The sequence below is a fragment of the Sciurus carolinensis genome, chromosome 4, assembly GCF_902686445.1.
Source record: "Sciurus carolinensis chromosome 4, mSciCar1.2, whole genome shotgun sequence".
NCBI lineage: Eukaryota > Metazoa > Chordata > Mammalia > Rodentia > Sciuridae > Sciurus > Sciurus carolinensis.
In genome coordinates this window covers 48,970,360-48,986,002 of record NC_062216.1, presented here as the reverse complement: position 1 = coordinate 48,986,002, position 15,643 = coordinate 48,970,360, and the positions used below count along the sequence as shown (strand labels likewise).

Sequence of the window (15,643 nt, the reverse complement as noted above, 5' to 3'; positions counted from 1 at the left end):
GAAGCCAGGTGCCTTGTGTGGCAGGCAGATGGACACCATGATTCCCAACTTCTTATATTCACACCTTTGTGTGTTCCTTCTCCTAGAGTGTGGTTTTGCCTTGTGACTTACTTCTACCAAGAAAATATAACAATGGTGATAGGAGGGTGACTAGCAGACCCTCTATCTCCTTTCCTGACTTTGATTAAAAAAAAAAAAAAAAAAAAAAAAAAAAAGCCATGTTAAGAGAGGCCACATGGTAAGGCCTTCAGGCAGAATCCTACCATAACCATATGAACCTGGAAGGAGATCCTTCCCCAGTTGAGTCCTTCCCCACTCCTCCCCCCACCCCCGTACTGGGGATTGAACACAGAAGCACTTAACTACTGAGTCAGACCTTTTTTACATTTTTATTTAGAGACAGGATCTTGCTGAGTTGCCTAAAGCCTCACTAAGTTGCTGAGACTGGCTTTGAACTCCCAATCCTTCTGCCTTAGCCTCCTGAGCTGCTGGGATTACAGGCTTGTGCTACCATGCCCGGCCCAAATAGTTATCATTGCTAGCTAAAACCTTGACTGCAGCCTTGTGAGAGACTCTGAAGCAAAAGACACAACTAAGCTGCACACAGATTCCTGTTCCACAAAATGTGTGTTAAGCTGCTAAATTTGTGGTAATTTGTCAAGTAGCAATAGGTAACATGTGTAAGTCACCCTGGCCCATAGGTAAGAAATCAAGGCCAGTCAAAAATGTTAGTGAACTTGGAAGTAGATCTTGATGCTTGCCAGCTGAGTTTCCAGATTAAAATGCAGACATGGCTGACAGCTTGACTAACTTTTGAGAAACTTTGAGTCGGAGGCACCCAAGTAAGTCATGATTGGGTTCCTGACCCACAAATATTGTGAAACAATGTTTGTTATTTTAAGCCATGATATTTTGGAATAATTTTGTTACACAGCAGTAGACAACAAATATACCAATGCTATACTGGCATTAATCCAATTTGATGTAATCTAAGAAAATACATATTAAGTGGTACAGAAAGAAGGAATCAAGAAATAGTTACCATTTCGAATCTGAAAAACTAAAAGGGAATTCATACACCTGTAACTAAATATATATTATTCTTGCAGTTCTCCCCATCATTCATCCACCCAATATTTGTGCTTGCTATTAAGCACAGTTCAAAGCAATTCATTTAACTTATACTTCACTTAACACTTACAAGCACCCATGAAAGTACTATTAATGTCCTCATGAGGAAACAGAGGCTCAGAGACATCGTAAATAAAGTACACAAAAGAGCTGAGAGGGTGGGGATTTGGCACAGTGGTAAAGCACATGCCTAACATATGTGAGGCCCTGGGTTCAATTCCCAGCACTACAAAAAAGAAAAAAAAAAGTGCAAGATGTTTGACATATTTGATATAATCATATTGGCTTGACAAATGTCAGAAGAGCTAAGATATACAGTCATATCTTTCTTTCCCTGTTCATACGTCTGAAAAGAGATGGCTAGAAAGCTAAATTAACTATACACTAAATTTAGCTGTTTTGAGTTACATGGTACCCAATTTATATCCATATATACCAGGTAGTGGCCACTAGAAACCTTAAATAACAAACAAGAGAATTTAGATATATGATTATTCATTTATCCATAAAATGTTTAATGAGTACCTTTTATATGCTAAATATTTCTTTTTTTTTTTGGTGGTGCTGGGGATTGAACCCAGGACTTTGTGCTTGTGAGGCAAGCTCTCTACTAACTGAGCTATATCCCCAGCCCCGCTAAATATTTCTTTAAAAAAGGGAAATAAGCATTTCATTTAATTTTAAAACAACTCTCAGAACACTGAGTTAAGAAATTTAGATGGTAACAAAAAGGCCCTGGAAGTATTTTTAGCAGACTAACACAATCAAAGGTGTATTTTAGGAGGACGACACTGGTGGCATTATGAAGAGCAGGCTCGGAAGGAAAAGTGACTTGAAACAAGAAAATATGAAAGAAATGAATCTGAGAGCAATTTCAAAGGCAGAACTAATGGCCTCAATAAAGAGAAATAGTTTTAAAAAATAAAGAATTAAAGGTCTTCCAAAATTCTGAAGTTGGGTGACTATGACATTACCATACCATAAAATAAACTGTAAGGAAAGCAAGTTAGTTGATTTTAGACACATTGTTTCAAGATTCAGAGTTGTTACAAACTTACAAACTGCTAAAAATACCTTTCCGAGTATATTTATTCTTTTTTTAAGCCTTGACTTAGCTATATCCACTAAATCATAAGTTTGCTGGGCTAGTTATTTATATCTAGCACACATCAAAGTAAAATTATAATCTTTAAAGAATAGTCACGTATGAGCTCAATTCAAACTGCATATAAAGCAAATGTTACTTCTAGTATGGTTGCCTCTTGCTTCTAAGGTTTGTCCATTTTATAGGGTGGGGAGAAACAGGGGAGTTTTAAATGAATAGACCTTTTTTTTTTCCCTTGGGCTTAAAAGACTGCAGGTTAGAGCAGCAGTAACAAGAACTAATCTTAGAATTATGTTCATAACAAATTTATTGAGTCTAAGCCTTTGTCTTCAAGAATTTGAAATAAAAATTTATATGGTAATTTTCTGTGAAAATATACATATGACCACAAATACACCCACAATCTTCTAAGTCATAACACTTATGTTCTGGGAATTACAGTTCACATTAAACCTGTCTTTCCCATAGAAAAGTATTCTAGGTAGGAAGCCACATTACACATGAAGGACCAAAGTCACACTAGTACTATGTTCAATTCACTATAAGGTATACAGTTACATATTATTTAACACAGAACCTGGTAAAATATCTGTGAAACAAGATAATATTCAGAGACTTCTAAAAGAATAACTGTGAGACAGAGGTGAAGCTATAATCTGAAGAGTGTCAGGGAATAGGTTTGTTCCCTTGCTTAAGCTAAACAGATAGGAATTAAGTGGGTACAATGAATGCATCCTCACTGCCCCCAGTATGCAAATATCTTAACTATTGTCACATATTACTGACCAGATACAGAATATTTCTGAAAAATTCTAAGGGTAAGTTATGGAAAGTGTTACTGAATTTACCACTTTATAACTGAAGGTTAGATAACTTAATCCACAACTGAAATAAACTGACTGCTTGACAACTGGGCCAGAAAACACTCAGTTTTATACTAACAAAGCAAGGCTGGTCTGGAGGAATGGAACTGTGCTAGATAACATACCTTAAATACAACAGTCAACATATTAAGAAAAAGATAAAGAAATAATTTGGGCAAAATGAAAATCAAGCAAATATTTACTCAAAACAAAACTGAAGTTAAAAAAAGAATAATCAAATTGATGAAAACAGGAAAAGCTATCAGAAGAACTGAATGAAAGACTGAACTATTAAAATTCATAAAATGAGATAAGCATGCCACAGGAAGTCAGGTATTGACAAAAAAAAATACAATATAAAGTAAAGCTGGGGGGGAAATAGGATCTCTGGTTTATTAACAGAAGATGAATTTGAAATTTCACCATTATTATGAGTATGATTTGGGTTAAGGGGATATAGGTAAAATGGGGCTATAGCAGAGGATATTTGTTGTTGTTGTTGTTACTGTTTTTTGTTTTTTTTGGTACTGGGAATTGAACCCAGGGGCACTTTAATACTCAGCTAAATCCCCAGCCCTTTTTATTTTGAGACAGGGTATTACTATGTTGCTGAGGTTGGCATTGAACTTGAGATCCTCCTGCCTCTGCCTCCTAAACTGCTGGGATTACAGATGTGCATCACTGTGCCCAGCAAGGATAATGTTTTAAAAACAATTTAAAAATCTTTGGAGAGGGCATATGGGAAAATAATTCTTAGTGTTTACACAATATTCCTATAAGAAACCTCTGAACTGGAGGATGAATAAATGGTAGGAAAAAGAAACTCTTGCCAGATGCGGTGGTAATCCCAGAAGCTCAGGAAGCTGAGTCGGGAGGACTGTTACGAGTTCAAAGCCAGCCTCAGCAACTTAGTGAGGCCCTAAGGAACTTAGCAAGACCCTGTCTCTAAATAAAACATATTTAAAAAGGGCTGGGGATATGGTTCAGTGATTAAGCACCTCTGCATTCAACCCCTGGTATCCAAAAAAAAAAAAGAACTCATAGCAATCTATCAAGCTCTTACCACCACAAAGAAGACTCATTGTAATGCTTTACTAAAGCATATTTTAAAAACTGGCCCAACAGCACAATATAACTGGGAAATTCAACTATCTAGATATCTGCAAGTATTATATTTTACAGGTAAGGAAAATGCTAGGTTAAATGTCTTTTAACTCAGTTTACACAGCTAGTAAGAGGGAGAAAATAAGAATCAAGTTTTCCTTTAGTCCAATGCTATTTCTACTCAATTATTCTGATAATTAAAATCACTAAAGATGAACCATAATAAATGAAGAAATTTATGTTAAAAAAGTAAGAAAAAACAGGAGAAAATCTTAACAGTATATTTGATATGAAAAAGAAAAAAGACATAGGATTTTCAATCAATTAAAATTGATTATTGGCTTATAAAGAAACCAGAATGAAGCAAAGGTATGAACAATCTGGAAGTTGTCACGTAAAGAATCAGTAAAAGAGTAGGTATATTTATCCTAAAATAAGGGGAGATTTTGAGAGGATAAGTTGGAAAGATAAAGTCCATGATAATTTGACTAGGGTTTAAGAAGATAAGAAGGGCTACATTATTGTTGTAGTAGGCTGACTGGTGGCTCCTAAAAAGAGATGTCTATGTTCTAACTCCCAGAATCTGTGAATGTTACTGTTTTAGTCAGCTTTTCCACTGCTGTGACTTAATGACCTAACCAGCACAACTGTAGAGGAGGAAGAGTTAATTTAAGGGCTCACAGTTTCCGAGGTCTTAGTCCACAGAAGGCTGGCTCCATTCCTTGGGGCTCAAGGTGAGGATGAACATCATGGCAGAAAAGTATGGCAAAGGGAAGCAGCTCGCATCATGATCAGAGAGCCGAGGGAGATTCCACTCGACAGATACAAATATATACCCAAAGTCACGGCCCAATTCCCACCTCCTCCAGTCACATCCTGCCACTTTAGTTACCACTCAATTAATCCCATCAGGTGGATTAAATCACTACTTGGGTTAAGACTCTTACTACACCATGCTTTCTCCTCTGAACTTCTTGTTTTGTCTCACACACGAGCTTCTGGGGGACATCTCACACCCAAACTATAAGAATTACCTTATTTGGAAAAAGGTGTTTCCAGATGTAATTAAGATCTCCAGATGAGGTGATCAACCAGGATTATATGGGTAGGCCCTAAACTTAATGACAAGTGTCCTCATAAGTATGAGGAAGACAGACATAGAGAAGGTGACAATATGAAGACAGAAGAGGAGACTGGAGTAAGTGTCCACAAGTCACGGCAGCTGAGAAGAGGCACGGAATGATTTCTCCCCTAAAGCCTCTGTAGAGTGTGCCATCATGAGTGACATTTTGATGTTAGACTTCTGAGGAAATATATTTCTGTTAGAACAGGGTAAATATAAACCTAAATCAAATGGATTAAACATGGGGGCTGATTTCGACATACTTCAAAATTACCAGCATTCTATTATACTTGTTTTAAGTTCTAACAAATTATCTTCCCAGCCTGGAGGACTGACATGGACGTTAAAAATGAGATTTCTGAACCTAGGAGAATGACTTAATGACCTCTAAACACTTATCCCATTCTAAGATTTCATGAACACCAATAATTGTTAAAGTCAGGTACTTATCATTATTCAATTTTTTTTTATTATTCAATATTTAATGCTAACCATGGTAATAAAAGTATGCTATATTAAAAACTCATTATTCTGTATAAAAACAGCAGCGCAACAGAAGGATCCTAATTAATACACGCAACTGTAATGAAATGAGACAAATAAATGCAAATTTTTGGAACAAACAACAACAAAGACAACTTTGAGAATGTTCTTTTGAAGTGGTTTCATGGTGTAAACTATGTGTGTGTGGTACTTGGTAAGCACTCTACCGTTAAACTATATCCCCACATCTCATGATCTAAGTTTTCACAAGTGATAAAATGTATTGTTTATACATTTATAAAGGTAAAACAAAACAACAAAGACTCTCACAGTTAGACAGTTTTGGAGAGAAGTATAAAATTTGGGCTCCCTTGGCTTCTAGAGAAATGCTATAGGTATTAAAATAGTTGTCAAGAAACAAAGTAGAAACAATGGGTGGCAATTAATAACTCAATATTTAAAAGATTCAAATATAAACAAAAGAGTTACCTGTTCTGTTTCAAAGATATCCCGAAGGTGTTCAAGGCCAAGGCTTTTTAGGAACTGGCTGATATTCATGTCAAGACCCGCAACTAAAACAGAAGCATATTAAAGTTTCTCAGAAAGAATTTTATGAATCTAAAAGAAGTTTCAGGATCTATTTAAAGTCATGGCTCTTGGACAACCTTGGCTATGCAGATGATTATATTCAGCATGAAAAGATTCAGAATACTTAAATTTAATTCAGAACAAGCAATCTTTGAATTTAGTTGAGAAGTGAAAGCAAAGGACTTTATCATAGCAGTAGTATTTATATTAATTCTAATAATGTAGTATATAGAATTAGAATACAGAATTAAGTACGTATTGAATGCTATGATATAGTATTAATTTTAATATAATTCTAATATTTTAAAATAGTATTTTACATAGAATAATTTAATGCTTCCAAAGAATTAAAAAATCCAAATGTACCAGTTACTATTTTACTTTTCATTCTTTAAATGACCTCTCATTGTTTTTCTGATATAAATTTCAGTAATAAGACTCATGTAATAGTTTAATAAGATAGTACAGTTGGAAATAGACATACTAAATGCACATGCATACACAAGTGCAATGGACATACAGTATACATAAATAAAAAATAAATAAAAACAACAGAGATGCCAAGGAATGCGATGGTCTTCTATGAAGAAGTATTTCTTCTAAGATGATTTGTGTATAAAAATTTAAAGACAGGATATTTCTAAGAGAAGTTTTCAATAATTACCAGTGGGAAAAAGTGAATCTGTTCCATTAAAGTATAAACAAGTAATTCTTCACGGGTAATACTCACCTTCTCCCTCTTTCCTTTCTGTACCAGCTGCACCATCCCCTGCATTGGAGGCTCCTCCTACTGCCAACTCTGCTAAAGGGCCAGTGAGGTTATCTATGCTACTAGCAGCAGAGAGGCAGGAGGGGGTGGATGCTGGTGAGATCAGAGAGGCACTCACTACAGTTGCCTGAGGTTTAAAACAGGTAGGTAAGGCCTCAGGGGGCATGGCATCTATCAGCAAAGCTCTGATATCATCAGCCTAAAAATAAAGAAAACACAAAAATATTGTATTCTAAATATTAAGTTTTTACCAAGTACCAAATGTTTTGTGATTTTTTTTTCCTTAATGGCTGCCAGGCATGGAAGTGGGTGCTGCTGTAACAAAAACCTAAGACGTGGCTTTGGCTGGAGGCGTGAAGGTTGGCATGGTGACTTCTAAGCGGCAGTTGAAAGACAGGCAATTGCTATTGAAGACTTTAGAAAGGGGGACTGATGTATATTAGAATTTCTGGCAACAGTGGCATACAATGTGTTAGAAAAGGCAGAAAACAAACCAAATAGACTTGTGGATTTGGCTAAGGAGATTTCCAAGAAGAATGATGACTTGGTCAACTGAACTGGCTTGTTAAACCTACCCATGGTAAAGTACAGGAAGAGAAAAATGAACTAAGAAAGTAATTGTTCAGTTCTCGTTAAGGAAATATATTCACCCAGGTTGCTACACTGGAAAACAAAATTATTCTTTATCTCCAGTCTTTCCACCAGCAAAAGTTTTTCAAAATAAGAAATAGCCTCAGACCAAAGATCAAATCTTGAGTGTGGACAATAAAACATGGTCTCAGAGTAAAAAAACAAAACATCCAATTCTCAGATATGTATATATAGGTAAAAGTCTTACCAAGGCATTTTTTTGGGGGGAGGGGGAGCTGTAGATGGATAGCACGCATTTATTTTATTTGTTTATTTTTGTATGCAGTGCTAATGATCGAACCCAGTACCTCACAAGTGCTAGGCAAGTGCTTTGCCATTCTCCCACAGCCCCAGTCCCTTACCAAGGCTTTTATGGTAGGAAACTGTGAGCTCTCAGCTAGATGCAAGTGCTTCTAAGAATCATGAGGACACTACCCCACAGCACCTTGACTTTGAAGCCAAATTAGAGAGAACTTGAGAAGAAATTTGTGGGTGTGGCTTTTGTCTGATGGAGTGGTGTATAACTTGATAGGAAACTCAACATTTATAACTAAATTATACTAGTAGAGGCTAAAGAGAGCAAACAGATCAAAATGAAGAATGGCTCAAGGTCCCCAAATTTCTAGGAGCAGTGAGCAGGTTAAGAAAGTCTTTAAGTTATAAATAGGAATCATTTCTTATGGAAAGAGTAGGATGATTCAGAAGGCACAATCAAGAGTTCAAGAAAACCACTCCCTAGACACAGAAGAGGGTCCTAATCAAGGGCCACTCCCTGACTGCAGAGTAGATGGCTGTGATAACACATGTGCCTGACTGGATTTCAGAATTGCTATGGACCAGTGAGAGCTACCTGCCCGCTTGTTGGGATGAGTGTGAATATAGTCAGAATGTGAGAGAAATATAAGTAATTTGTGACCATAGGGAGGGCAAGGGTAGATTAAAGGGGGCCATAAAATCTTTTGTTTCTCCCTTCTGAGAAGATGGAGTCTATTCCCCCGACCCTTGAATGTGGGCTGTCCTCATGACTTGCTTCCCACAATAGAATGTGATGGGAATGACAGTGGTCTTTAGGTTTAGCCTTAAAGAGAAATGGCAGCTTTTGCCTTTTCTCTCTTGATGATTACATACTCATCCTATTAAAAAAATTCTCGCAAGAATACTTAACGATGAGACACCACACAGAAGGCTTCATCCTTCTAGTCATCTATGCCAAGTCTCCAGGCATATGAGTGAAGTCACCTTTTATGTTCCTGCTTTAGCCACAATGTGTGTGCAGCTGCACAGGAGACCTTAGGTGAGTTCACCATAAGAACCTCTTAGTTAATGTACAGAATCACAATAAGTAATAAATCATTATTTTGAAGTCACTAAGTGTTGTGAAATAGTCTATTACTCAGCAATAAATAAATGAAACAACATGGAAAAATGTTTCTGGTTTAAAGATTATAAATTATTATGACTATTAATTAACTTCCCTGATTTTCCAAAAGTTTAGGAAAGATGATATAATGTTTAACTTAGCAATTAAATAACATTTAATCACAAAAATTTAGTTCATAGTTTTGGAAATGCTTGTACAAAATTTACTTTTCTATTTTCATAATAAAATATATTATCCAGAGTGAATTTTTCTTTGACTACTTCACAGACTTTAGATATATTATCACAAATATCAGCTGTGCTATGTCATATGTAATTCCTTGAGCACACATGTTACAAATATGTATGATTCATGGTCCCCTTTCCTCATAAGCTAAGTAGGTTAAGGTAATTACACTTACTATTTAGTTTATGTTAACAGAGTTTTAAGTTACAATTTAATATAAAATTTTCAGAAGGAAATTTGTTCTTATCCTAAGCAGAAGAAGCACTTCTATAAATAAAACAGCTGAGCCCTAAAAATAACAATAACTCCGAAACTATACACAATACTGAATATTTGAAATGAGGACTTACTGTTGCCAGATCTAAAGGTGTCTGGCCTTCTTGGTTCTTCATAGTTGGATCTGCGCCATGTGCTAGGAGTAGGGCACATAACTGTGTCCTTCCTTTCTGGGCTGCTTCATGGAGAGGAGTAAATGCCCACTTATCTGTTGCATTTACACACGTGTTATATTTTATCAGTAAGGCTGCTATGTCAACATGCTGAGGACAAACAAAAGGATGCAAAGAGTTAAGAATGAGACCACCTGATAAAGCTCCATCATGTCTACTTGTTTTTATTTAGCAATTCATTCTCTTTATGTCTATATACTCATCTTTAATAGAAGTTTCCTCCATAAGAACAAAGATATTTCATCCCTCTACCTGAATTTTGGATTCTGTCTTTTCTTGTTTCCTCCCAAAATCTCAATTCCACAATTATTGTTTTACCCTATAATTCTACATGGGCTTTATTAATGTTTAAAAATTCAGTCTCCTAACATATTCATGTCTATCTTAAAAATAAATACAGAAAATGAACTTTATACATGGATCCCAGGTCCTCAGGTCTCCTCAGTAATGATTTTACTCTTTTAAAACTTTTAAAACAAGAATTATATACCCAGTGCTTCTCTTTTAATATTCCCATTTCTCTTCTACTTTGTGATCTAATTATTGAACTGCTCATCTCAAGAATTCTCAACATTTTCTCTCCAGACTTTAGGAAATAATATAATAAAACAACATTTACAAAAATTGGTTTGTTATGTCCAAAATGATTTAGGGACAGAGAAATCTGGATGGCAGTTACACTAACAACATGGGCATGAGGTGATGAGACTTTAACTGTGATGCACACAGAAGAATGAAAAAGAAGAGCTAAATGTGAAAACTTTTGAGGAAAAAAATTTGGTCTAGAAAAATTTACTACAAAAGAATTTGTCCTATAAAGGAGAGTGAACACAAAGTTAAAGATGATTACATTTTAGGGGGAGGCCCAGCAGACTGAAAAATAAGACGGAACTATTAGCAGATACTGGTTAGCAAAAGTTGAAGTAGGAATGGAACTAACTATAAATTCTCTCGAGGGAGGTGGCTTTAAGGAAAAACACTGAAGTAATGATGTTCTGTAAATGGTCTGACAGAAAAGGTTGGAGCACAGATAAGAGGCATTGTTTATTTGCTTACTCTCTCCTATCCAACTCAACTAACAACCCAATATTTGCTGAACACTTAGGAGGAGCCTGGCACTGGAGGTAGGAACCCTGGGGGAGATTACAAAATGGATATTGAATTTATAGCCACAGCTACTTGATGAATAAAGCTCACTAATAAAAAATACAGCAAAAAACAATAATCAGGATAAAGTCTTGAAAACAATGGATATTTTAGAAAAGGATAGTTGAAGAAGAGTGCTCAGAGGGGACACAAAAGGGGAAATAACTATAGAATTGTAATGAAGGAGACAGTTTCAAACAGAGCAGGTACTCTCAAATAATAAAAGCTCTAAACAGTAAAGGCTTCAGCTTCTTCCCAAAAGTCTTTTTTTTTTTTTTTTTTTTTTTTTTGTGGTGCTGGGGATCGAACCCATGGCCTTGCACTCTACTGACTGAGCTATCTCCCCAGCCCCCAAAAGTCTTTTAAAACTAAGCTTTAAGAAAATCAATTAAGCCCATGAATTACTGATTCAACACCAAACTTTTAAAAACATTTAAAGTAACTTGTATATTTTTATAAACACATTTAGGAATGCTAGATTGGTTACCACTCAAGTGTTTCTGAAATCCATTTCAACTCCAATACTCTATAATTTTGCGTGACTGGCACATTTGTATTCCTTATTGATAACTGGGTCACTTTGGACAATAAATTCAGATGCACAGTATCTGTTGAGAACACATGTTTAATTCATGCTGTTGTTCAACTACAACATATTGGATTTTTTTGAGGTTGAGATCTCTGAAAATGCAAAGAGATGAGGAAGGCAGATATCCAAAAATGGGATATAAAGGATATTACTTCATAATCTTTAGTCTTCTCTGCTCTCTTGAAAACACTTACTTTGAAAAAGAACAAGCACTTTATCTGAACTAATACTTACATTTAAAAAATATAATTAGGAATCTTAATTTCAGAAAACAAAGGAAATTTATCTTAAAGGTACAGATCTGCCAACTCCTAAGAAAAGCTTCCCATTGCTGAAATATAGAGAAAAATAAAGGCAGCATAATCAGCCCAGAACTTCAGAGAACAAGCTATGTTTTGTGATCCTTCTGAAACTTTGAGATCATTTTAAAATTAATTTCATTGTTTAATTATTTTTAGACTTTCTAACAGAAGATGAAAACAGAGGTACCATCTTTGGTACTGTCAAAAATCACTTAATACATAAAGCTCAGTACTTTAATCCCTTATTAAGAGGATAAATGTTGTGAAAAGCAACTTTTGTTCAATTAATTCAAAGCCATGGAATAAATTTCAAAGTTCTCCCAAGTAAGGGTATAGCTAAACTGTTCCCAATAATTAATTTTATTCTATTCCCATGTTTATTGGCAGAATAATAAAATTTGGTAGACTACATAGGCTTCTAAAATTAGAGAGTGCAAAGAAAATTACATGTTTGTGTGTGCATGTGTATAAAATGAATCGTACAGCTGGTATCAGTACGTATTATTAAACTTTCCTCATACTGAATTTATAGTTTATGCTTAGAGAAACCAATTACATGCTTGCTAAATTTGTTGACAAACGTCTGAAAGAACAATGAACAGGAAGAAGTACATTACTACCCAAGTAGACTAAAAAACACAATTCTTACCTCTTTAATTCTCTGAAGTAGCTCAACTACTGGGGCAAAAATAGTAACTGAAAATTAAGGCTGACAAATTCAATAAGCTACAGCTCAGTTCTATTTACTGTGCAAGAGCAAAGTACTGAACTGGAAGGTTTAGAAAAGAAATGGAACCCTCTTCAAGTGTTTCCAGGAGAGCCAATTTAACAGGGATTCAAAGTTCAGCTGCAACACACAATACTTTAAATGACAAACAACATAAAGAGACTGGGAACGCTTTAATTTAATTTTAGAAATGTGGGAAATAGGGTGAAGAGAAACATGCTTGGGCTCCAGCTAAAGCTTTATCACAATGATGTCATTAAATTCCTCAAATATTACACATTTTAGGAAAAATACAAAGAAAACAAAGAAGTTGAGGGAGAAAATTAACCAGTCAACAAATTACATGCCTTGTGGTAATAAATGTCATTGCTTTACATTTATTGACTAGAAGAGAAATTAACTATCCTGTGTATGTATATATTCAAAAATAATATAAGGTATTATAATATAAAGAACATACAAGAGAATAAGGTATATATTACGATGAATATAAACTCTAATGAAACTTGTAACTTTTATTTAAACTTCTTAAAGTATGTATTTCTCCATTTGGAAAAACTGAGGAGGTAGGTCCTTTTTATATAATAAAGACAGAGAGCAAACTAAGCTTTCTAGAGGAAAAAATATACATCAAGAAATATAAATAACTGCATAAGTAAATAATTTCATGTATTTTCAGACATTTTGTATTATTATTTGATATTCAGGCTAGTGAATTAATCTGTGTCTATTTAACAACTGATTTGAGCTAGAAAAATACATGGATTATTCCTAGACTGTTTGTAGGAGTGACATGCAGCCCTTACTCAGACTGGCTCAGTATACGAACTGCAGGAAGTGAATTATGTTGTAATAACAGTATTACTTGCACTTCTATAGTGACTTGAGAGAGAGAGAGAAAGAGAGCGTGAGAAAGCACCTAATGCATTTATTTAATCATTACAATAACCCTGTAAAGAAGGAATTAGCATTCAACTTTTATTAGGGAAAGAAGTGAAGATTTGCTGAAGGCTGCTGGGTTAGTGAACAGAAGAGGAAAGATTAGATCCTGGAGGTTCAGATCTCAAGTTCAGGTCTTTTCATGACTATAGATGCCTGTAGAGTCTTGCTAGACTGAAATACAAGAGCCATTTTCCTGACAAGCTGAAAATGGGAAAGCATGGTATTAGGGCAAAACCACCTAAGTAGAGATCACACCACATCTAAAACTACTCTACAAACTATTTTGCTTTTAGTATAGAGCCCTTTATGCAAGATAAAGGACCACAAAAGCCTATTCCACAAGGTGATTATTTGAGGACAAGTGTAATATATACACTATGAGGTCAGGCTAGTTTCAACATCACTGAGACAAATGTAATATAACCAGAGTTTTCCCATCCTAACAGAGAAATGTGTACTGGGGTTCAATATTCATTAAAATATTCAGCCACGGCATATCCATGAATAAAAAGGAACTCTGGAAAAATATATAGATTTATGTATCTGCAGATAATAAAAATATCTACCCCTTTATCTTCTCATTTGTTCAAAGATGACAAAGTACCTTTAAAAATCTGTGTACAGGTACTCTTTGATTTACAATGGGTTATGTCCTAATAAAGTCATTGTAAGGTAAAATTTCCTTGTTAGAAATGCATTTAATACACCTAATCTAATGAAATCACAGGTAAGTCACACAGTACCCTGTAGAGTACTGTTTATTTCCCCTGAGGATCAAGAGGTTGCCTGGGTGATGAGACGGCTGCACTATATATCTCTAGCCCAAGAAAAGACTGAATTTTGAGGTATGGTTTCTACTGATGCATAGCACTTTGGCACCACTGTAAAGTTCAAAGATCTTAAATTGAACTAGTGGAAGCCAGGGACTATGTATGGTGTTAACATCAGTCCTCATTTTAATTGAGATTGACAGAAATACTGATTTGATATAGTTACTGATAATAGATTACAGGTTTACAAATGACATTCATTACTTTGTAGAGCAGAGATTCTCAATGGGAAGGATGACCTTATTTACTGCCAAGTGATAATCACTCTGTGTCATGACAGGGATGGGTTGCACAAGTAAAAAACATGGCAAAGAAAAAAAGAAAAGGAGGGGCTGGGGATATAGCTCAGTTGGTTGAGTGCTTGTCTCGCAAGCACAAGGCCCTGGGTTCAAATCTCTAGTACCCCCCCACACACAAAAAAAAAAAGGGTCAAGAAACCATCAAAGAAAAAGTGCTGAATTCGTAGTACGCAGTCATTAACTCAGATATTTGATTTTACTAGTTTAATACATTAAGGGTTTTTAGAGTGACTTAAATAATCCACCCACATAATGAGGTAAAAACAACTGCTACAAACACATCATTGTAGCTCGTTTGCATTCTTCAGCACAGAGATGAATCAGGTTGATCAAACCTCTATCTTCTACATAGCTTAGAGAATTTTCTGTTCATTTTCACCTTAGTAAGTTGACTTCATTTACAAAGAGCCAAGCAGAAGAGATTTGATAACAATCAGTAAAACTTAAAAAGAGACAGTGAAAAGAATGTTCATTATGTTTTCTCACTTGGTATTAGAAAAGGAGAGCAGAAATTGTGGATCATGGTGAAATCAATTTATGAATATAGAACCACAGGCTGCTGCTCAGACTGACTGTACTATTATACCCCTCTTCAGCTAGTAACAAGATGTCTTCAAGATAGCATGAAGGAAGGCAGTGGTGACCTGCATACTGCATTGCTCTTTAGCCACAAAGGAGAACCAGCACACATTCCATTCCCTTCAGAATCGTTATCAAATAGCATGCATGTAGAGATGGGCACAGGGGTATAAGCTTGTATTTCCAGGGATTCAGGAGGATGACGCTGGAGGATTGTAAGTTGAAGGTCAGCCTCAGCAACTTAAAGAGGCCCTAAAGCAACTTAGCAAAACTCTGTTTCAAAATAAAAAATAAAAAGGGCTAGGGCCATGGTTCAGAGGTAAAATGCCACAGGGCATTTTATATCCCCGGTACTAAACAAAACAAAACAAAATAAAA

General features: G+C 35.4%; 1 protein-coding gene across 1 annotated transcript in view; it reads right to left on the bottom strand.

Moving 5' to 3' along the window:
* Tnks (tankyrase) overlaps positions 1 to 15,643 on the bottom strand; it is a 194,521-nt gene that overhangs the window by 17,129 nt on the left and 161,749 nt on the right. Inside the window, 3 exon segments of the mRNA XM_047547891.1 lie at positions 6,299 to 6,381; positions 7,128 to 7,365; positions 9,753 to 9,941. Coding sequence (XP_047403847.1) covers positions 6,299 to 6,381; positions 7,128 to 7,365; positions 9,753 to 9,941 — 510 coding nt within the window.